We start from the raw sequence: 22529 nt of genomic DNA on the forward strand, positions 1-22529 counted from the left end.
CCACATAGTCCCCACACCTATTTAGGACGTTTTGTTCAGACACTTTATTCAAATCTCAGGGAAACAAGGCTCAGGGAAGTTTAGAAGCTCGCCCAGGGTCACACAGCTGGAAAGGGGGAGATTCGAATATACTTTGGGGCAACTCCAAAGCCCATTCTCTTAACCAGTCTTTCACTCCAGGTAAGCCCCAGGCCAGGCCCCCGAAGCCCACCTCTAGGATGGCAAAATCTCAATTGCGATGGATCAGTGTTCTGCGTCTGCCTGAGGCCAGCTTCAGCATGAATGTGGTCGCAGTGATCCATCTGCCCTGCCATGTGTATGACATTGAGATTCATTTCATCCACGTTGCAGCTGAAATGATATGTGTAGATTAGCTCTCAATCGCTGCTGTAATTATTTACCACAGATTTAGTGGCTTAAAACAGCACAAATTCGTTATCTTATAGTTCTTGATGTCAGAACTCCAAAGTAAGTCTTAAGAGGCTACCATCAAGATGTTGGCTAGGCTGGCTCCTTCTGGAATCGGGGGAGAATCCATTCTTTGACTTTTTCAGCATCTCCAGGCACGTCTTCCAGCATTCCTTGGCTGATTAGCCTCTTCCTCTTCCATCTTTAAAACCAGTAGCATAATATCCTTCAATCAATGTCTGTCTCTCTGCTTCCACGGTCCCATCTCCTCCTGTGACTCTGACCTTCCTGTCTCCCTCTTACAAGGACCTGTGATCACAGCTGCAAAACCCTATGTAAGGTGATAGTCGCAGGTCCTGGGGATCATGGTGTGGACTTGTTTGGGCGGTGGGGGCGTGCCGTTCCATCTATCATAAAGTGTAAAGGAAACAGTAGCTCTCTGTGGGCTAGCCTGGGCATACATACCATTTCCCTGGTGGTTTCTGGGAACTTTGGAGCAGCTGAAGCGTTATTTGGGTGTAAGCCAAGGTCAGCCTGGGGGAGCATCTGTCTGACAGGTGAGCTGAGAGCTGGGTCCTACAATGGTGACCCTTGCTTCTGAGCTCTGTGACCAGGCTTGGATGGCCACAGGGGTCTTTTGGTCTGTGATTTTTTTTTCTGTGGGATTAGAGTGACCACCCTGCATCTGTGTCAGAAGACATGCCATGCCAGTCAAACCGTGGGGACCGCTTACTGTGCTCTGCTCAGGTGAGGATGCACGCAGGCTGCCGTGTCAGGAACACAGTGGGACAGCGGCTAGCCTGAGGTGGGAAGCTGGGGTGGGGCAGGGACAATGACCAGGGTGATGAGACAGGGAACAGAAGCTCAGCAGCAGCGCAGGTCCAGAGGGTTGGAGGTGGGGAGGGAGTGGCTGAGGAGGTAGGCAGGCGCTGGGGCAGGAATAGTCTAGGAACTAGGACTGGGAGGCTGTGGTGGGCTTGGGGCAGGGGAATGAGGGCAGATTTGCAAATTGGGGTGGCCAGAGCTCCTTGAGGTCAGCACCCAGGTCTGGCTCCTGGCTGAGTGCCCAGCCCTGGGGGGCCTGGGTCAGGGTGGAGTGCTCGGTGGGGAGGGAAGGGCGCCACATGCAAAAGCCTTGCTGTCCTTTGAGATTAGCTCACAGGGTCCCCCTCTAAACAGATCTGAGCACGTCAGAGGCCGTGTTTGGAGAGACTTAGGTTTCTTGTATGTGGGATACAGCACATCTCATTGTCTTGGGCTCCTTTCCACAGTGCATTGCTCATTGCAAGTGCCCAATAAATACTTGTTAAAAACATGTTTCAGTAGAAACATGGAGAGAACAAGAAAAATGGAAAGCTGCCACAGTTCTACAAGGAAGGCGGTTGGTTAGCAGAGCCCTGGCACCTCGGAGCAGGTATTAAATGGACTGCATTTCCTTTTTGAAAAGTTCTTCACATACATAGCGTCATGTGGTCCTCCTCTGACGTGAGCAGGTCAGAAAGGATGGATCCGCAGGGCGGTGGAGTAATGAACTTAACACCCTTATAGTTGCACGAATCACACGGCTTATTCTGCAATTTGCTTTCACACACACTCAAAGGGGGGATTAAGCGTATCTAAGAATCACACATATCACGGACCAATGCATCTCATACCAGTCATGACGAATGGTTCAGGTCTGGGCTGTGCCAGTCAGCCTCTCATCTGTCCCAAGGGAAAGTGGTGCAGCGGAGACAGTTCCAGTGGAGTGGTGCGTCCGTGGTGGGGCAGGAGCCGGCCTCGGAGCACACGCCTGTGGTCCTGTGTCAGGGACCTCGGGGACGAGCTTGCCCCAGGGGCTCTGTGTCCAGTCCCTCATACAGTCCAGTCCATCCACTCGGGGGTCGGAGATAAGAGGGACAGTCCACCTGTGGCGTTATCCAGCTCAGGCACCCACCAGCATGCCTGGTGTATGGAGTTACCTGGTTTGGGCATTCACTGGCACGCCTTTTCGGGTGGGGTACGTTTACAGAGGCAGTCAGCACGAAAGGAAGCCAGCCTGACATAAGCAACTCCATATTGGAGACTTGGCAGAAGCGACTCCATGAAGGATACGCACATCGTCCTCAAAGCCCCTTTCCAGAGGAAGGTTGGGCAAGTTGTCTTTTTAAGAAAACAACTGAGGAGGCTTGGACCCAGTGGAGTGCAGGGGTGCACCCTCGGTCACCAGCTGGAGGAGGAAAAGGGGGCATTTTCCTGTCCCATCTGGCTCAGTCTTTCCCTTCCTGCCTTTAGCTTCTGGAACGTGCTGTTCTTACCCTTGACTCCTTCTCCTCAGGTGCTACCCACGGCCGTGCATCTGCCGCATGCTTCCCTGTGGCTCATCCCCTCCTGTGCTGGCTGCACCGAGCATCCTGGCAGGGCTGGGGGTGACTGGAGATCTGTCTGTAGTCCTTGTGTGTGATCCACATGCCCAGTTACTCCTCTTTGCAGGAACAAGCTGCTCAGCTCCCGAGGACAAGGACAGTGGCTGTTTGTTACCACTGTACCTGGCACGTTGTCTGGCTCATTCTAGGTGGTGGGTGGGTTTCTAGGCTGGGCTGTGGTTGGGCATCCTGGACACTGGGGAAGGTCGTGGCGTTGCGCTGCCTCCTTCCCACTGTGTTTCTCTGGTCTTGGCCATCTGGAGGTCAGGCCAGCTGTGGCCCCTGAGAAGTTGTAGAGGCATCTAAGATTTTGGTAAGGCAGCAACACTATCAAAAGTGTCCCAGTTCAGAGGAGGAGCCCTGGAATCTTGTGTATGTGGGGAAGGAGGAAAGGGGAATCGGGAAGAGAGAGGGTCCCCAGTAGATCATGGGCTGGCACACCGTGTTGATTTAGATTTTCTGTTACTGCTTATTCTTCACTTCAGTTAGAATTGTGTGTGTGTGTGTGTGTGTGTGTGTGTGTGTGTGTGTGTCTGCGCGGGTGTGAGTCATGCACCCTGTTCTACACAGCTGTGTCTTTCCAAAGTCCCTGTTTATCTGAGCTCAGGGTTACAGTTTCAGGTTAAGAAGCGTGAACATGCCTGTAGCATATGGCTGGGATGGGGTTGTGCCTGAGACCCCGCGCTCCATCAGATGTGTTCTGCACACCCTGTCTCAGTGCGACAATTGCCCGTTAAACCCCGGGCCGCCGGCGTATGGCTTTCCCCAAACCTCCCCCCTTGGTGAATGGAAACTTTAGCCGTGTGGTCGGAATATTTTCCCATCATGTAGCCTTTCAGAGTTAGCATGTTTGGGGAGCTCTGCAGTCCCTGCTGAATGGTACGTTTGCAGATGATCGCAGAAACAGTTAAAGCAGGTCTGTCGAGCTGTAGCTGTTCTTTCCCAGGATGGGTAAGTGGTGGGTTCGGGGAAGGCGGGGCCCCTGGGAGGATTCCGGTGCTCTCCCTGCAGCCACTATAATTAAAGTGGGAAGTCTGGTGGAGTTGTTATCCCTGCTATTAAGAGTGCAGATGGCTAACAGCCACGTCACCAAGACTTGGAGTTAGACCTTTTAAAGTGTTTTTTCTTTCTCTTTTATGACCCACCCTATGTATTCCCAGCATAGGTATGGATGCAGTGAAGAATTTTCTCATTAAAAGTAACGGCTTATTCCCACAGTCATTCCTGGTCTTGGAATGAGAACCCTGTCTCTTTGGACTTGAGGAATTGCCTATCTGTCGTGGCTTAATAGAGCTTTTGGCGAGTGTCTGGTAGGAGAGTTTTATAGCCAATCAGTGCGCAAAGCGGGTCCAGCTGGACGGGCCCCAGCCGGCAGCTCGTGGTCCCTCTCCCAATTCTACTGTTAATGAATTATTCTTTAACCCCCAAACACAGAACAGCCCGCTCCTATTGTTTTAGGGGAAGTGAGTGCTCATGGTCCCTGTGGCCTGGCAGCTGGGAATCTCCTGGGCTGGAGGGAATTTGGTGGGCAGTGGCGGGAGGTTGGGGGCACGGAGGGGGGAGAAAGTGTGGTGGGTGTTTCTCGGCGATTGGCATGACCCTGGGTCTCCGCAGTCGTGTGTGCGTTTGACTCTGGGGGGCTCTGCGCTGGAAAAGCAACTGGCTTCCCTCCTCATCCTGTTCTCTTGTCTTCCCGCAGGGAGTGGGGCCAGCCAGCAGAAACAGCGGGCTGCCCAACATCACCTTCAGATACGACAGTAAGTGGCTGGGCTGCGGGGGAAGCGAGCCCTTTCGGGGATCTGAAGCATGCATAGTTGTGCTTAACCGAGGACACCGCACGAACTGGGGTTGAGAAATGTTTGAACCTGCCCATGTTTGTCAGCAGAGCTACGGCGGCTCAGTCTCAGTTAAGGCACCCAAGTATGCGGGAGCTCAGGCAGGCCAGGGATCCTCCGTAGCGTTCAGAGAAGTTGTGTATGGAGACCTCGCCTGATTTCTTCAGGGCAGGGCCACATCCTGAAGAGCAAACACAGATGCCTGTAGGGCCCAGCAGGAGACAAAGGGGTGCAGGATGCTAGGGAGCGGGAGGGAGTGCGGCAGGCTGCCAAGCCCGTGTCTGGTCTGAAGGGAGCACACTGGCTTTTGCATCTCAGCTGGTTGTGGCCTTAGGAATTCCCCCTGAGCACAGCCAGATGTAATTCCAAGGACAGGGGGAAACTTGCCTTTTTTTTGGGGTATGAACATTTTTTAAAAATTGACATTTGAAGTTCTTGCAGAGAGTGGGCTAAGTGACTCTGTTCCGGGTTGGCCCAGGGGTCTCCAGTCAACCATGTCTGAGTTGAGGCCCCAGCTCCCACCCTGGTTCCCCACCTATCAGCCGTGAACTGTGGAACCAAGCCTCAGTTTTCTCATCTTGTAAAATAAAGATCAGCGTCTGCCTCAGCATCATTTTGAGGCTTATACGAGTTACTGCTTTTAACTGCTCACCTCAGAAGCTGCTCTGTGGTGTGCACTCAGTTAATGGCTATTAATGACATAATTCCAATCGGTGTTGGTGCACAAGCACTTTTTGGTCCTTTCTCTCAAAGAAGTGTGACTTTCTGTCTGAACAGTCCTTAAGGGCAGGGTTTCATTTTTTTACCCTGCTTAAACATAGAGGACCCCCGCCAAGAAGGTGATTATATAGAATTGTGAGTATTTTAGCCTTAGGAGCCATAATTTATCAGTAAAAATGTTGACAAGAGGGAGCTTGACTCCTATTTAGTGACTCCTGATGTTTGATGCATCTCCTGGAGAGGGTTATGAATCCACGTACGTAGGGGGTATAGGTCATATCAAGGACCCTGGAATGATTGCTGGGAAAGCAGGGTCTGGGGGGTCGTGTATCCAGTCTAACAATTTTAAGATACAAGTATGTGTGTCAAAGTCCCACCCACAGTTGCTGATGTGGGTATTTTAATGGATGAGGACTTACATATGAAAATAAGGCATTTCATGTTAGTGGTGTGTGCATGCTCTGGGTAAATACTGTAATGCTAATGAAAGATTTGCAAGCCCAAAATACTTAACTCAGCTAAGCAAAGACATGTGCACGGGAACTTCCTTTGAGTCAGAAAGTTAATTTCTAATACATGCTCTTGGTTCTGGAAGATCTTGTATTACATTCAGGAGTTCAGACTTTTCCGGTCAGCTGGAAACCAGTGTTTGCATCTCCAATTTACATGTGGTTTTGTGGAAGAGGACCTCTACCTGTAAAATTTTAATGTAGCTTACTGTTTTCTTCATGGGACTAAATATTTGGCCCACGTGCAAATGCCTGTCTCTGTGTCGTTATTTTCTTTCTTAGTCTTCAGCATTTAATTCAAATTGAATTCACAACTCAAATAGACTCCTGAGACATCTGAAGCTTGGTTGCCTTTTGGCAAAATGTCATTGGGGCATATATATTTTTTTTCTTGTATAACCAAAGCATTAACATTGCTAATAATTGGATCCAGGTTGTGTAAAAAATTTATTCATTGTTTTCCACTGAGAAGATATTTCTGTCTTCCACAAGGAAGTTGCTGTTACTGACGGGTTACTAGTTCTGTTCGAAATAGCTGAGAACCAATTACCAGGTTTTCACCAAAAGCATTAAACTCCAGAATCTTATTTTTCATTTCCTTTGCCGTTTAGTCAAAACAGGAATTCTCAGATCTCTGTCTCCATACTCCCTGCCTTTCTCCTTTCTTCTACAGGCGCTCAGGGGGTAATGCCTAAGTAGTTTGTAATACGTTTTCTTAATTCTTAGGCTTGATATTTGCATAATTGTATTTACAGAAACCTGGAGAGTGCTGATTTAGGTTTTAGGAATGAAAAAAAGAAGAAAAACATGCCTTGCTTTTCTTTATGCATCTTCTGCTGAAGCTGTTTGAGTCAAAGGGTTCTCTTTCATTGGAGACCCCAGTAAATGAAAATGTTTGAACGTGACAAGTATGATGGGATCTTGTCCTTTTTCTTTTATATCGGGAAGCTGGTCTCAGTTAGGATTTTAGCTTATGACGAAAATAAGTTCTGTGCTGAGGACAGGGTTCTCAAGAACCTGGCATGCAGCACTTCAGGCTGCTTTCTGTCCTGCCCCTGGACTGGTCAGAGGTGCAAATCTAAGCCCCCCAGATGTCTTAGCTGCGGTTCTCATTTGTACAATGTGGGTGTTACACCAGATGTTTCAAAAATTTTTTTCCTATTCGAAAATTCTTTTCTGCACCCAGAGAACACATGTTGAATGCTTGGAGGGTGAGTTTTCATGAAAAGCAGAACTTGGTTTTATTAATTACTAACATCTTTTCAAAAGACAGTATATTGAAATGTAGAGGTGGTTTTAAGCAGATGGAAGGGTGTGCACCTAATGTGATTCGGCTCTTAAGAAAACAGGACACAAAGCAGTGTGGAGGGTGGAGGTTTTGCGATGGGAAGGCATCCATTTTAGTACCTGTGTGTGTGTGTAGTATTTTAGTAAGAAATTTTAAAAGGAGGAATATTATATGCACATTTAATAGCAGTTACCTCTGTGTGGTGGGAGGTTGTGGATGATTTTTATATTTTTCTTCTATTCTTTTGTGATATCAAATATCCATTGAACATCTTGAGCCATGAAAATGGGAAATACAGTTTCCAGCTGGGGAGAGCAAACTCACTGAGCTTTCTCAAAAAATTCCCCTGAATGCTTCACCATGAAGAAAAACACCCTGACTTCAGAGGGTAATGGGCAGGCCTGGACCTTAGAACTGAAGGCTTTCAGTAGCAGATACTAAAGAAGGTTTTCAGGCTTAACCATTAAGAAAGAAATGGAGATGAGGCAGTGTAAGAAATGAGAGTCGATGTCTGCAGGGATGAGTGGCGGTTCTCCCTGCAAAGAGGCTAGAATGGCAGGAGGCTGTTCTCTGGAGGCCTAGCCCCAGTGACTGGAAGCTTCTTAGGATCTTGCAGACTTGACGGTGTGTTTGGCAATACCAGGTGTCCCAGCTGCCTGTGTGGTCATGACTGCATGGACAGGTGGCTGTAAGTGACATCTTCTAGCAAAATCAAAGAATTGTTGGTCTTCATTTTTTGTGCAATGTGGGGCTCTTTGGATTTGGTGGGTGTTGGGGCATCTTTGATGACACGTGGTATGTGTGTGGGACCAAAAGTTTTACGCTGAGATGCTGGTTAGCATTGAAGGTACTTTGCTTTTCACTAAGTCAGTTGGTACCTTTTGCAGGTGTTGATTGGATTGTCTCACAGTCTTGCTGTGAATCACACCCCCATGAGTCACATCCTCGTATTCTTTCCTTTCCTCAGTCCCCCTGCCCTCCCAATTTCTTCTAAAAACAAACCAAACCACCCCAGGTTATGTAACCATTGTTTTGTTTCAGATCACTGTCTGACGATGAAACCTGATTAAATCCATGTAAATACTTATGAATACAGAAAAAGTGTCATATTTGTAAAAGTTAATGCCATACACAGACCCAGACTCCAGACTGTAGATGGTCCTGCTGATGCTGTCCTGGAATTTAACTCGAAGGGTGGGGGGTGGTGCTGGTTCTACACAGGAATTCCTCTGTAGCATCTTACAGTCTTCCAAACAATTAACCTTTGAGGTCGTATTTGAGCTCCTGTGGCACATGTCTTTACACAGAATGGATTTGGCCACCTCCAGACATGCTCTGTGTAATCTGAGATGAACCTAGAAATGAAAAATACAATTTTACATTGAACTGTTCTCATGCTCCCAACTCTCTAGACTGCACTACTTTCGTGAACCCGGTGGGGAAACACGTGATCGCTGATGCCCAGAACATCACCGTCCGTCAGTACGCGTGCCGTGACCAAGTGGCCGCCACCGTCCTCTGGTCTCCGGGGGCCCTTGGTAAGTGGTTGAACTGGAACCCACCCTGGTGGCCTGGATGGGTAGTCCCCACTGCCAGAGTCCCAAGTGTGCCAACCTCGAGGGGCCAGACGGGACTTGCCCTGAATGTGTCTTAGGTGTGCTTGGGCACAGACACACTTTGCAGAGACCAAACATTCTCTGCAGGCTTGGTTGCACATGCTTGCTGGGCATGCACATGGCTTCATGCCATGCCCCATGTATTGAGAGAGATACGGCTTTGAAAAATAACAGTGTGATGAAAGAGGCCTTGGCCTCTGTGCCTCTGCAGCAGAGGAGGGTCGGGTGGCCCGTGCAAGCCCGTTGTGGCTTTGGCATCCAAGCATTAGCAGTCTCTGTGGCCACATGGATCTGCAGGCCCCGTCCTGGCATATTTTGTAAGTTTTGTGGAACATTCCCATTCTTATGAGAAGCCATGAGTCAACAATTTTTAAATGCTGGCAACTGACTGGATTTTTATTAAAAACTATGTAGGCTGAAAAAAAATAAAACCAAAACAAAGAAACAGAGAAAACCACATTATCTGGCCAGATTCAGGTTAGGACTGAGTCTGCTAAACTGATGATGCACAGGAGAGGCTGGGACGGTTGGGTGCGGGACTTGGGTGGGCCCATTTGCTCAGATGGGCCTGGGCTTGAACCCAGAACCAGCTTGCGCAAGAGGCATTTAAACCTGGCTGAGCTGCAGCTTCTCCAGCTGTCAACTGCAGATGGCTGCCTCCTCGGCTTGTTGTAAGAATTAGAGACACACACACAGCGCATTTCTAGAGAGAGCTCTTAACAGATAGTGGCTACTGTTAACCGTCATGAGGACCCGGCCCTCAGGCCTGCTCCTTTGACATTGCCGCCCAATCTTAGAATTATTTAAAAATCTGGACAAGAGAAAAATAAAATAAAGTCTCAGTTATTCATGTTGGATGGGATAAATCTCAAAAGAACCAGACCGCAGGAGAGGTAAGTGCAGAGACAGAGAGGGTGGGTCATATTCGTGGGCCTCATATTCTCATCCTTGCAAATACTGCTGCATCTGAACCCATGGGTTTTCCAAAAATAATGTCACCTTAACATTTAAAGGTGAAAACATTCTCTGCAGGTAAAAGGGAAGTGGTCATTCCACATAAGCCTGAATGGTTAGAGGGTTGGCCTGCTAAATTGCAGGCTCCCTCTTCAGAATGAAAGTGAGAGAGGTGAGCTGGCAGTAGGGAAACTGCCGCGTGCTGCACGATTTGTGGGTGGACTTGGCCGGGTAGGTCCTGTCTGTTTCTGTGAGGTTCTAGCAAGGAAACTCCTTGGGAGACAGACAAGCCTGTGGATGAGGAGCAGCAGCCTCGAGCCAGACACTCCTGGGTTTGAGTCCCACATCTGCCGTTTCATTCCTGTGTGAGCCCCAGCAAATCATTCGGTGTCCCTACACCTGCTTCCTCATCTATAAGACGGGACACCACCTGCCTCCCGTGGATGTTAGGAGGTTATTGAGTCAAATGATGGGAAGGAGCAAAGCGGCTCCTTTTGGGGAAACTGCTGTGTACAAGTGCTAAACATAAAACTACCAGGGGTTAATAGTATAGCGAAGGGGTCCCTCTGATGGAAGATTTATTTTTGCTGCCTCTGTGCCTATCCCCCTTGGCATAGTGGTTTTTCAGGCTGGTCTTTTAAAAATAAAGATGAGAACCATCCTCCCCTACCCCAACTGATGAACTTTTAAAATTTACTCATTTATTTAAAAAATGTTTAAATTGAAATACAGTTGATGTACAATATTAGTTTCAGGTGTACAACAAAGCGATTTGACAATTACGTACATTACAAAATGTTCACCATGATAAACATAGTTACCATACAAAATTTTTATGATATTATTAACTATCTTCCCTATGCTGTGTCTAGTGTGTTTTTAGACTTATAAGTACCATACTGTGTATAGCATCCTGTACTTTCTTTTTCACTTAATATTTTTATATCTCCTTAATTTATTTAATTTCTATATAGTATTCTGTTGTGTATATATACTTCTATTTATCCAGACTCCTATTAGTGCCATTTAGATGGTTTCCAATTTCTCTCTCTCTCTCTCTTTTTTTTATTAAAGTATCATTGATATACAATGGTATAAAGGTTTCACATGAGCAACACTGTGGTTATTACATTCACCCATATTATCAAGTCACCCCCACCCCACACACCCCATTGCAGTCACCATACGTCACCCAACTGATGAATTTTTATGTAATTGTGAGATGCATGGTCTTTAATCATATTTATTAATTACCTGGCTTTTTTAAAACAGGAGCTCTGGGGATATTAACGTGAATTAAATCTTAGTATAAATAATAAGGATTTGTTCAAAGAAAAAAATTTTTTTTTTAAATCTCAGAAGGTAGGTTCCTGTGAGGTCTGCTAAATAGTTGCTGATCAAAGACTTTGGATCTTGTCAGCATGTCCAAATCTTGGGCTGTGTTGGTCAGCTGGCCCTGTGACCCCCACAGGGAGCTTTGTGCTTGAAATACAACATGGCAGGAGCCAGTACCTGCCCTACACTCTGACCCCCTGAAACATGAAGCTCTGATTTAACCTCTCTGCCCTACCCCCATCAAATATGTTCTTCATCAAATAATTACAGGACTGGAGAACCTATTCAAAAGAGGAAAAGATTTCCCTGGCCTTTGCCATCAATAATTTTCCCACCTGCTTAATTGCATCCTGTGTAATTACTTTTGCCCTGGGAGGGGAAGGGTTGACCACGTCTCCCTGTCTGGTGTTCAGAAAGAATGCGAAATCGATATTGTGCCAGTTGAGGCCGGCTTCGGGGACCTCCAGCTGCAGTCGGACCCCTCCAGTCTCCATGGGATACGGAGCTGCGGCACTGGCTCTTGTGGCCATCAGGGCTTAATCCCTTTGAAAGCATCTAGTCGGACGTGCAGTGGGGGAAGCTCAGGTGGTGGGAGGCTGGGCCCGGCGCCTTTCAGCGGCCCTGCAGGCGTCCAGGGCCTCTGCGTGGTGTATGAGGAGCACACATTGGGCAGCTCCTGGGTGTCTGCTTTTCAGGCGTGATTAGAGCAGGAACCACTTTGTAAACCTCATGGGCATTCTCCTAAGCTATTTAATTTCAAGCCTAAGAACCCCTTGGGTGCAGACACACACTTTGTTGGGAATTTGTCGCTCAGTGCAACAAGCCCACAAATACAGGACGAAAACTTACAGTGAAAACATGGTTTGGGGGGAATCTCTTATCAGCATTGGGAATTACCATAAGCTGAGTACACCCAGTTTAATGACCTAGAAATTATATATCCCACTGCAGACTTTTATGATCAACTGTGACTTGCATCTGTAATTATTTGAGCCCTAATGTCTCAGAGATAATGGACGTTTGTGAAATGGCTGGTGGGATTAGAGATTCATTATTTGTAATTGTGGGGCGGAGAAAATCACCTTGCCTGTATCCGAGGCATGCAGGGTATGCGTTTTTCCTTTCTGTAAACTCAGATATTCTGGCCAGAGTAAGAATTCCTGGATGGTAATCTTGGAGGAAGGAAAGTGTTCAAAGGTAATTAGGTCCGCTTTTAATAAGAGCATTCTGCTTTGCTTAGGCATCGAATTCCTGAAAGGATTTCGGGTAATACTGGAGGAGTTGAAGTCGGAGGGAAGACAGTGCCAACAGCTAATCCTAAAGGACCCGAAGCAGCTCAACAGTAGCTTCAAAAGGACTGTAAGTCACACGCGGGAATGTGCTCCTGAAGACCTGCCATTGTTCCCGGGGTCTGAATGGTCTATTGAAAGTCCGTGAAACTGGAGGAGGAGGGGCTGTGGGGTCCACCCTGTCTGCCAAGGTGGGCGAGAAGAGCTTGGGAGCCACGGAAGCCTGCTGCTCACCCCAGAGAACCTCTCCAGCACCTCACGCTGGGAAACACGCCTCTCGGGTTTCACGTCCTGCAAGGTGGCTCTGTGCCCCCAGGAGCAAGTGTGGCTTCCTCGCCACCTGCTCGGAGCTTCAGCGTCCACACACGTGGGTTCCCTGCTGAAGAGTAGTCAGCGTTATCCGTCTTCATCCTCAGGGATCCTGACCTGAGCTTGGTCCGGAGCCTGCCTCCCTCCTTCCCCGGGTCCCGTCCCCCAGCCGTGGAGCAGCGGCCGGGCCCCCATCAGGGAGAACCGACACCCTCGTGTGTAGGTGGAAGGGTGGGTCATTTCTCCATGAGGTCATGCGTGTTTTTGTTCCCTTTTAGGGAATGGAATCTCAACCTTTCCTGAATATGAAATTTGAAACGGATTATTTTGTGAAGATTGTCCCTTTTCCTTCCATTAAAAATGAAAGCAATTACCACCCTTTCTTCTTCAGAACACGTGGTGAGTAGATCTTTCTTGGTTGGTTCCTGCGAGGACACTTCTCTTGCTTTTGAAGACTTTTTAACAGAGTGATGTGTTCCAGACCACACCAAATACTGGTAGGAAACCAGCATGGCAAGGATAAAAGCATCCAGAAAAGTAACTTTTAGAATTACTATTTGGCCAGAGCAGTGTTCCTCTAACCAGAGACACCCATTCCTGGCTTGTTCTAGAATAGACATGACAGTTGTGTGTTTTTTTTTTTAAGTGCTGTATAACAGCCATGTAATTCAGACCATTTGATTAAAAAACAAAACAGAACAGGAATAAAAAGCATAAGGTGATTCGGGGGTGAAGAGTAGAGGCTGAAGTCATTCTGTCTTTCAAGTGTCATCAGGAGGCGGCCTCTGTGAGTGATCGCCTGTCGTTTTCAGAAGTAGATTAAGAAAATTAGGCAGTAGCCCTGAGATCACCTCTTTTAAAAAGTTCGTTTGTTTACTGTCTATGTGCCAGGCCCTATTCTAAATACTAACTCAGTTTACCCCCGTAACAACCCTACAAGGAATTTAGTCTTACCACTCTACCCTCCAGCGACTCCTCAGATACGGAATCACACACACAGAGGCCGTAGGGCCTGCTGGGAGCTGGGATTGAATCCCCAGAAGTCTGAGCCTGGGGTCAGTACTCTCAGACCAGCCCTGCTGGGCTCCCCTTCTGATCTGGCTCTCCCTTGCCACCTGTTCCATGCATGGTGTGGGGTGTCTTTGAGCACCCTGGATCACTGCTTTTGAATTCGGTGTCCAGGCAGCCTGAAGCCTGCAGCAGCTCCCCCGTGCCTTCCTGGTCACCCTTCCTGCCCGGTGTTCCCGGCTCGGATGGCCAGCCGCCCATCCAGTCCTGTCCTCCCGTCCCGTGTGGTCTGGTTGCTGGGCCCGGGCCTGTGATGTGTTTGTTCTCAGCTCCAGCCTATGTTGGTGTTTCTCTTTGCAGAATTTTTATTCTTACTCCAGTGGTTTTCTTTTTGTCTGTCATTTAAGAAAAAAAAAAACTGTAGTTGTTTTCTCTGCAGCACAATTATTTTCTAAGAATTGGTCTAATTTTCTTAATTAAAATAAGATTCTGTAGGGCAGAGACCACGTTCATTTTACAACATCCGTTGATGCCTTACACATAATTGGTTGGAGGATTCAAAGAATGTGTTTTAAGGAAAGCTTGCCTAAATCCAAGCTAGCATATTTTAACATGAGTTTTTCACATTGGAATCAAGGTGTCTGTTTGGGGGTAAGGCGGATGCAGGCGATGCGCTGACTGCCATTTCAGTGCACTGCGACCTTCATGCGGCCTTTGATTTCTTTGCCTTGTATGGACATTTTCCAGAGGTTTCTCTCCGGGTTAGTAGTATTGGACTAACTGGCCTCTATTACTGTGTTTTTATCACATTTAAATCATATTTCAGACCTACAGGCTTTTGTGCCTAGTTCCCAATGGTGGGACTGCTACTTAGTAGATGCCTGGCTGTCATTTATTTTAGGCTCCATCAAAAGGATTTTAAATAAGAATGCTGGTGAAGGTTAGAATAATGCCAAGATAGTTAGCAGGACCACTCTGGAGTTCTGTTGGGCCTAAGCACCTCTGCAGAGGGCCAGGGGCTGACGTTATTGCGGTTTGACAGCTAAAACAGAACCTTCATGTGGCAGCAGTGTGAACACAGTCCCGCTGCCCTGGGCCACGAGTCTTGAAACTATGTAATGCCTGACAAGCTTTCAAAATCTGGGTGACTTTATACTGTTCCATTCAGTTGCCATAAGTGAACTGCATTCACATTTTTATATTATACAATTTAAATTTTCATGAGATACAACTGCACTGTACTGAGAATCATTGAATTTTGATGTATTTTATACTCTTCCCAGTGGCACCCAGCACCATGTTTATGTTTAATTGAACTGCTGGAAATTCAAAGACAAGGTCATCTTGTCCTACCACTAAAAATGTCCATCTTTCTTAACAGCCTGCGACCTGTTGTTACAGCCGGACAACCTGGCCTGTAAACCCTGTAAGTACCGCCATTCTTGACCTATCAAGTCTCAAAAGTGTGGCCATCACGGCCACTGCGGTGGCTTTGGGGTGGCCTCTGGGCGTTCACTCCGGGTCCCCCCTCCTCTCAGTCTGGAAGCCTCGGAACCTGAACGTCACCCAGCAGGGTTCGGACATGCAGGTGTCCTTTGACCACGCGCCGCACACCTTCGGCTTCCGTCTCTTCTATGTTCATTACAAGCTCAAGCACGAAGGTCCCTTCAAGAGGAAGACCTGTAAGCAGGTGAGCTGCGAGGTGTACACCTGGGAACACAAGGTGTTTTAAATCAATCCCTGGGCTCCTGGAACTTAGATGGTTCCAGTGAATGTTAGGCTTCAGTGACTCCCAGCGGTTGTATTTCCGAGTGTTGTCCCCCGGTATGTCTCAGGGCCATTTTGCTGTCATCTCTTACTCCCAGAGGCTCTATCCCAACTGTGGCGGTGGTGATGTAGCCTGGGAAAAAGCCTTACTCAGGAACCAAAGGAATTGAATATTTCTAGCGTGTTCTGTGTTTTAGACATTGTCCAGGTGCTCACCATGTGCCAGTCTCTGGCTCTATGCTCATTGGATCCTTACAGCTCTGAAACAAGCTGCTGTCACCCCCCTTTAGAGGCGGGAAGCCTGAGGCTTAGGGAGATCGCCTGGCTTGCTCCGGGTCACACAGCTAGAAAGTGGAAAAGCCACATCTGGGAACCAAGCCACTAGCATTTCCGTGGCTACTTATTTGACATGGACACAGGCAAGGCTGTATTAGAAAGGCAGTGACCGAGTTCTGGAGGCGGTCAGACAGAGCAGGGAATGGTTCGTGGAACTCACAGGACTGCTGAATCGCCCCACTGAGCACCCAGAGAGGTTTGTGGTCCTGGCTGCAGACCCTGCGCCCTCCAGACGTGTGCCTCCTGTCCCCCCAATGGGTGTGCTCTTCCTCTTTCTTGCTGGCCTTCACCTCTGTTGTTGTCCTTCTTTGACCTCCTGCTTAGGTTAAAACTATGGCAAATAAAATATGCACAAACATGGAGGGGTAATTTCTCTTTCTGCCCTTTTATTAAGCAAAGGGTGTTCTAATTATTTTCTTTGTTGAAAGATCGAATATCGCTGAGGGCACCACCAGCTAAGCATGCACATGACAGGGGTCCCTTTATCAAACTGAAGGTCAGACAACATGTGGCAAATAAGGTGTTTTCTGATATAATTGACATCTTCTGAAACATGTTCAAGACTGGTGGCAAGCCTCTGGCTCAGGGAAAAGTGGAGTCCTGATAGCCTTTACCTAGTCAGGGAGTTCTAACAGTGTTTCTTTGTAGGAACAAAATACAGAGACAACCAGCTGTCTCCTTCAAAATGTTTCTCCTGGGGACTATATAATTGAGGTAAGTGTGACTCAAGAAAGCCCTATTATTAATTATACAGAGTGAATACAGTTCATGTAGAATTCCAACTGTTTACAACACTGAAATTGTAAGCCATTGAAGGAGTGCACAGTTATATTTTTACATGGTCCTTAACATGCTTTTAAAGAAGTTTATATATATATTGTAATTGATCTTTGACATTTTCATGAAATATTTCAAATAAATATTTTTATGTAACCATATAGTCCACATAACTGTGATTTTAAGTTTCTACATAATATTCCTTCATATTATAAAAAATGGTTGTTTTTTTTAATTTTAGCTTTGAAAACTTATGTTTTAGTAATTAACCAGCCAAGCAAAATTTATACCCATTACATCTGCCTACAGATTGTACATTCTACAATAATAATCGTAGATGTAAATGTCTACATCTCTGCCCTCCAGATTTCTGCTGACATTTTCCTGTATAAATATATGTGCATTCTGAGCACCACTTTAAAAACGTAGACATGATATATTTTTTCTTTGCTTTATATTACTTTTCCACTATAAAAAGACGTGTGAAAGAAAACTAGAAGGGGAAATACAAAATTTATCCATGGCTGCACTATTCAGAGACCACCACCATGTTTTAACATGTGGGTAAAAATGCCTCGTTCTCACCTGCCTCGGTCGCAGTGCATGTTTTGAACCTCCACAACCCTCTTAAGGCCTTAATGGAGGGTCCCGTAAGGTCAGTGGTCAGATGCCATTTTCATTGAAAACTGTCAGAACACGGAACACTAGCTGAATTCATCAACAGAAAAACAACCTTTCGATTCACGAAAGGCAACGTGGTGAAGCCGAGTTTGAGCTGGTAAAGCCAAGGAGCTTCTGACTGTTCCTGTCTAGTCTCGGCTTGCTCACAGGCTGCAGCAGTTCCCCCACCTTCCCTCCCACCCCCGCCCACAGGTGGAAAAATGAATGAATCTGTTGAGATCTTATCACATAAAAAAAAAAAATAGTAACACAGAGCATCCTCTGTTTTGCAGCTGGTAGATGACACCAATACAACAAGAAAAGTGATGCATTATGCCTTAAAGCCAGGTAAGAATTTTTTTGTTTGAAATGTTGGCTCGAGACCACAGTAGACCAAGGTATTTGATGCCGCACATGAGCTCCTCTCTCTTCCACGATGTCCCATCAAAGCCGACTTTCCTTAAACCCTGATGTTGGTGCCTGGGAGATCAAGGCCTGTGTGGTGTGCGTCATGGGACTCACTAAATAAGTCAATTGTCCTTGGGAAAGAAGTGGTGGGAGGGGAGTTTCCTGAGGCCACATTCTCACTCAGAGGTATTTACTGTCTCAGCAGACTGACTGTCCAATCGTAGTCTACAGCCCTTTGCCTCGAATCCTTTTGTGATCTCCCACCAAGTACCAGAGAAAGGTGGTCAAGGGGTCCTAGAATCTGTTAGGTGGCTTATGTTTTAAAAGGAAAAAAAAAAGTTATCTTTGAACCTGTGATGCTGCTCACGTTTAAAAGCCTCCCCCCCGGAAATTCCACAGCACATTCCCCGTGGGCTGGGCCCATCCGAGCCGTCGCCATCACCGCGCCGCTGGTGGTCATGTCGGCCTTCGCGACGCTCTTCACCGTGATGTGCCGCAAGAAGCAACAAGGTATCTCTTCGTGTGATGTGTGCCGTCCAGGTGGGCAGGACAGGGCCGACGCGGGCGCCGGGACGCTCGGTCCCGCCACGCAGGCATCTGGGAAGCCACAGCGCCTTCTAGGCGGTTCCTGGAATTAAAATACTTGACTTTTAACTTCAGGAACCGCTCAAAGGACAGGCACAGTTCTATTCCCAAACTGAGATGTACTCTTTAGATTTATGCACTTTACCTTTGTCAGTTATGCCTCAATATAAGTGTGTGTGTGTGCTTAAAGAAGAATATTTTTAAGAATGTTGTTAATGAAGCCATTGCTTCCCTGATCTACTTGGTGCATTGGTTACAAGAGCTATTCTGGGTGCTCTCTGCTTACCAGGGGGCCCCTGCAGTGTGCTTGGCTTGCCCGAGGTCAGTTTCAGGTGAACAGATCGTGGCCACTCGTTGCTCCGCAGGAGAAATCAGCTGTCCCATTCCCGGTGGTGACCCGAGGGGCTGGTGGGGTCGGGGAACGGGCGCTCCAGGTGCGTGTCAGCTCTTGTAACTTAAAGGTAGCCTTAGGGGCTGAGGCCCAGGGAATAGGACAATACGTTGCTCATGGGCATCAACCCTATCTTCTTTTCCGATTTAGAAAATATATATTCACATTTAGATGAAGAGAGCTCGGAGTCCTCCACATATACCACGGCGCTCCCCAGAGAGAGGCTCCAGCCGCGGCCTAAGGTCTTCCTCTGCTATTCCAGTAAAGATGGCCAGAACCACCTGAACGTCGTCCAGTGCTTTGCCTACTTCCTCCAGGACTTCTGCGGCTGTGAGGTGAGGAATCGGAAGTCTCGTCTCCTGCCCTGGGTGTGTGCTCCCTCCTGCCTGCCTCCAGGCCCCTCTGGTGACCCTCCTCCTCAGTCAGGGCCTGACTTCCAGGTTGGGGTCAGCCTCGCTCTCCTTTCACTCCGTCCTGCCAGTCACCCGAATGTTTCCTGACACTCACTTCTAACCCTGGCACTCCTGCTCCAAAGCCCCAAGCGGCACCCACCTGGCAGGAAGTTGTGTAAAGCAGTTGCACAGGGGAGACGTCCCGTGTCCTGGGAGCACGTCGGGGGGCGGGGGCGTAGTCACTCAGGACGTCCTGGTGAGCGCTGGAGAGTCAAGGAGAGAATGACAAGTAAAACGGCGGGTGTAGACAGATTTTGGGGGGACTTTGCTAAGAGGAGAACAATGTGTCATGTGCTCAGTGTGCTCTGGTTTCTCAACTATTCTCTTAAATTATGAATATGTGACTCGTCTGTAATATCAGTGTTAATTTTAGAGTGAAGTTTGAGGCTTTCATGGAAGGCACACTGTTTCTTACAAATGCAGGAATTGTACAATGGTTGTGTAATTTATTGGATGTTGTTTGTGCATTGAAACGCCCGCTGGTGGGGTTCTCAGACTCTCTCCACGTGGTGAGGCTGCCCCCTAGTGTCCATAAAACATACTTACACGGCGGGCCCAGTTCCTAGCAGGAGGACCCAGCGGTTGGCCGTCGGCTGGCCATCAGCACGTGTACAGAGAAACAACTGCCAACTCTAGCCTGTGTCTTCAGATACAGACAGCCGTTAGCTCTGCTTTGTAAGTGACTAGCCTCAGGGGGGGAGCATCTTCCAATCACGAGCGTCGTACTGTAGAAAATGTGTAAACTGGAAAAGGACGACACAAACTTTAAAAACCTTAACCTGGAGAAAAGAACTACCCTTAATATTTGGTGTATTTCCCTGTAGTCTTTTTTTGCAAAGATGAAATCATACACGCAGTTTTGCACTTAACGGGATTAGAGTGATTTTTTTTCTGCCTCTTTAGTAACTTTACACTATTATCATTTCTATGTAAACCATACTGATTCATGGTAATTGAGTTTATTTCAACAGTTAAACATTTTAGTAGTTCAGTTTTGTCTTATTTCTGATGATTTTCCCAACATAGATGCCTGGAAACGGAATTGCTGGATTAAAGATGGGAACATTTAAAAAATGTTGGTATAAACTCCCAGTAACTTTCAGAATGGACATTAGTGAGGATTAAGGGCAATGTAAGACAATTCAGGATTAGTATCAGGAAGTGAGAACTTTCTTACCTTTGATAACACCTTAGAGCAGAAGAGGAAGACAAAGTCATTTCCAAATCACCTTCTCCGTTAAGAGACTGTGGCTGCCACGTTCTGACAGAGCCCCTGGGAATTAGATTCTGAACTACACAAGGGAAGAGGCTCATACAATCGCAGAAAGATGTTTCTAGCAGAAACCGGTGAAAACAGTCTGAGCTCCAAGAAGTGACTACCAAAGGGGAGGGGTGGGGGCAGACAGGTGCAGAGGGAGGGAGAAGGGGACTGAGGGGTATTATGTTTAGTACACATGGTGTGAGGGGGTCACAGAGAAAACAGTGTAGCACAGAGAAGGCACGTAGTGGATCTGTGGCATCTTACTACACTGATGGACAGTGACTGCATTGGGGTGTGGGTGGGCGCTTGATAATATGGGGGAATGTAGTAACCACATTGTGTTTTCATGGGAAACCTTCATAAGAGTGTATATCAATAATACCTTAATAAAAAATTTTTTTAAAAAAGGAAAATAGTGAGAAGATGAAGCCCCCCGGGGTGGCCGCACATGCCTGGTTTTCTTTCCTTTGTCAGGAACCCCCCAGCTTCCCCCAGACCCCTGTGAAAGGCCTTTTAGGGCTGTGATCCTGAGGCCACTGTGAAGGCATGGTGGAAGGTGCCCACTGAGTGAGCCAGAACGGCCACGTTCCTGCAGGTGCCCACCACCCTCTCCAGCCTTTGGCCAGTGGCTGGCAAACCGCAGGGCTGACCCGGGGGTACGGGAGTGGCCCGGGGAGTCGTCTTGTCAGTCGCCTTCTCTGGGCGTGAGTCAGCCAGCACTGTGAGCGACTCTCGTATCCAGACCCGAGCCCCCATTTCCCAGCCTGCTTTGGGGTCCCTCACCCACGTCCTGTCATCGTCACCTTCCAGCTTCCTCTCCAGGATCTGCCCTCACCCAGACAGCCTCGCTCATCAGTTAGACCAAGTGATAGACCATCAGATAGAACGCGTGCCTCCGTTCTGGGTGCTCCCTGCCACGCTCTCAGTCCCTGGAGGGCCTCACATATGGCAGATACGTGACTTAGGTTGCTAAGAGCTGTGTGCTTCAGTCTGTCCCCTGGTAGGGTGGGACATGTGGTAATGACCCCACGTGGACGCTGAAATGATGTGCGAGGGGCCTGGGGTGTGACTCACCCACGGAGTGTTGCTGTTCTCAGAGCCGGGCAACCTGGAGCTAATACTGGTTAAGGGACAGATGACGTGACCTTCCTGGGACATCCTTGCGCTCGTTACCCAGCTCTCCAAGCACTTTAGGTGAATGAGGTTCCCTGTTCTCCTTCCAGGTGGCCCTGGACCTGTGGGAGGACCTCAGCCTCTGCAGGCAAGGGCAGAGAGAGTGGGTCACCCAGAAGATCCGCGAGGCCCAGTTCGTCATCGTGGTGTGCTCCAAAGGCATGAAGTACTTTGTGGACAAGAAGAACTACAAGCTCAGAGGCAGCGGCCGGGGATCGGGCCACAGTGAGCTCTTCCTGGTGGCCGTGGCCACCATTGCCGAGAAGCTCTGGCAGGCCCAGCAGAGCTCCGCTGCCGCGCTCAGCAGGTTCATCGCCGTGTACTTCGATTATTCCTGTGAGGGAGACATTCCCAGCATCCTGGGGCTGAGCGCCAAGTACAAGCTCATGGACCACCTGCCGCAGCTCTGTTCCCACCTGCACTCCCGGGACCACAGCCTCCCGGGGCCGGGGCAGGGCCCGGTGCCCGTCAGCAGGAGGAACTACTTCCGCAGCAAAGCCGGCCGGTCCCTGTATGTCGCCATCTGCAACATGCACCAGCTCATCGACGAGGAGCCGGACTGGTTCGAGAAGCAGGTCGCGCCCTCGCGCCCTGCTTCCCTCTGCCGCCGGGGGCCGGCGCTGGGGAGGTCTGACTCCGGCTTGGTGCTGAACGATGTCATGTGCAAACCAGGGCCCGGGAGCGATTTCTGCCCCAAGGCTGAGGCGGCCATGCCCAGGGTGCTGGCTGACTCGCCCTGGGAGGGCCGGCGGCGGGGCCCGGACGCTGACGTGGAGGCCGCGCCCCGCCCAGGCGACTGCGCCGTCCTGCAACCCCTGCTGCACACGGTGAAGGCCGCCAGCCCCTCGGACATGCCACGGGACTCGGGCATCTACGACTCATCCGTGCCCTCCTCCGAGCTGTCCCTGCCCCTCATGGAGGGGCTCTCCGCGGACCAAACTGAGACGTCCTCGCTGACGGAGAGCGTGTCATCCTCCTCAGGCCTGGGTAAGGCTCGGGGCCCCGAGGGCGCCGGTGTGTTGTCTTTCTGATGCAGGCTGCAG

At 48.6% G+C, this 22529-nt stretch overlaps 1 protein-coding gene and 1 long non-coding RNA gene across 5 annotated transcripts in view; one reads left to right on the forward strand and one right to left on the reverse strand.

Moving 5' to 3' along the window:
* Positions 1–22529, forward strand: part of IL17RD (interleukin 17 receptor D) — a 60059-nt gene that overhangs the window by 30596 nt on the left and 6934 nt on the right. The window contains exons 2-12 of one of the 3 annotated variants that reach the window (XM_036878099.2): positions 4513–4570; positions 8578–8703; positions 12311–12429; positions 12947–13067; positions 15058–15102; positions 15215–15366; positions 16428–16493; positions 17510–17564; positions 18024–18134; positions 18772–18935; positions 21537–22473. In XM_036878099.2, coding sequence (XP_036733994.2) covers positions 4513–4570; positions 8578–8703; positions 12311–12429; positions 12947–13067; positions 15058–15102; positions 15215–15366; positions 16428–16493; positions 17510–17564; positions 18024–18134; positions 18772–18935; positions 21537–22473 — 1954 coding nt within the window. Of the gene's footprint in view, positions 1–4512; positions 4571–8577; positions 8704–12310; positions 12430–12946; positions 13068–15057; positions 15103–15214; positions 15367–16427; positions 16494–17509; positions 17565–18023; positions 18135–18750; positions 18936–21536; positions 22474–22529 lie in introns of all 3 variants that reach the window. The other 2 variants (XM_036878098.2, XM_057486291.1) reach the window with 2 other exon arrangements.
* LOC130678925 (uncharacterized) lies at positions 18128–21149 on the reverse strand. 2 transcript variants are annotated; one of them, XR_008991881.1, is made up of 4 exons: positions 20230–21149; positions 19599–19795; positions 19153–19255; positions 18128–18252 (listed from the first exon to the last, which is right to left on the reverse strand). It is a non-coding gene; the product is annotated as an uncharacterized LOC130678925 (long non-coding RNA). The 2 variants fall into 2 exon arrangements; XR_008991880.1 differs by having other exon boundaries at positions 19599–21149.

The sequence above is a fragment of the Manis pentadactyla genome, chromosome 1, assembly GCF_030020395.1.
Source record: "Manis pentadactyla isolate mManPen7 chromosome 1, mManPen7.hap1, whole genome shotgun sequence".
Classification (NCBI taxonomy): Eukaryota; Metazoa; Chordata; class Mammalia; order Pholidota; family Manidae; genus Manis; species Manis pentadactyla.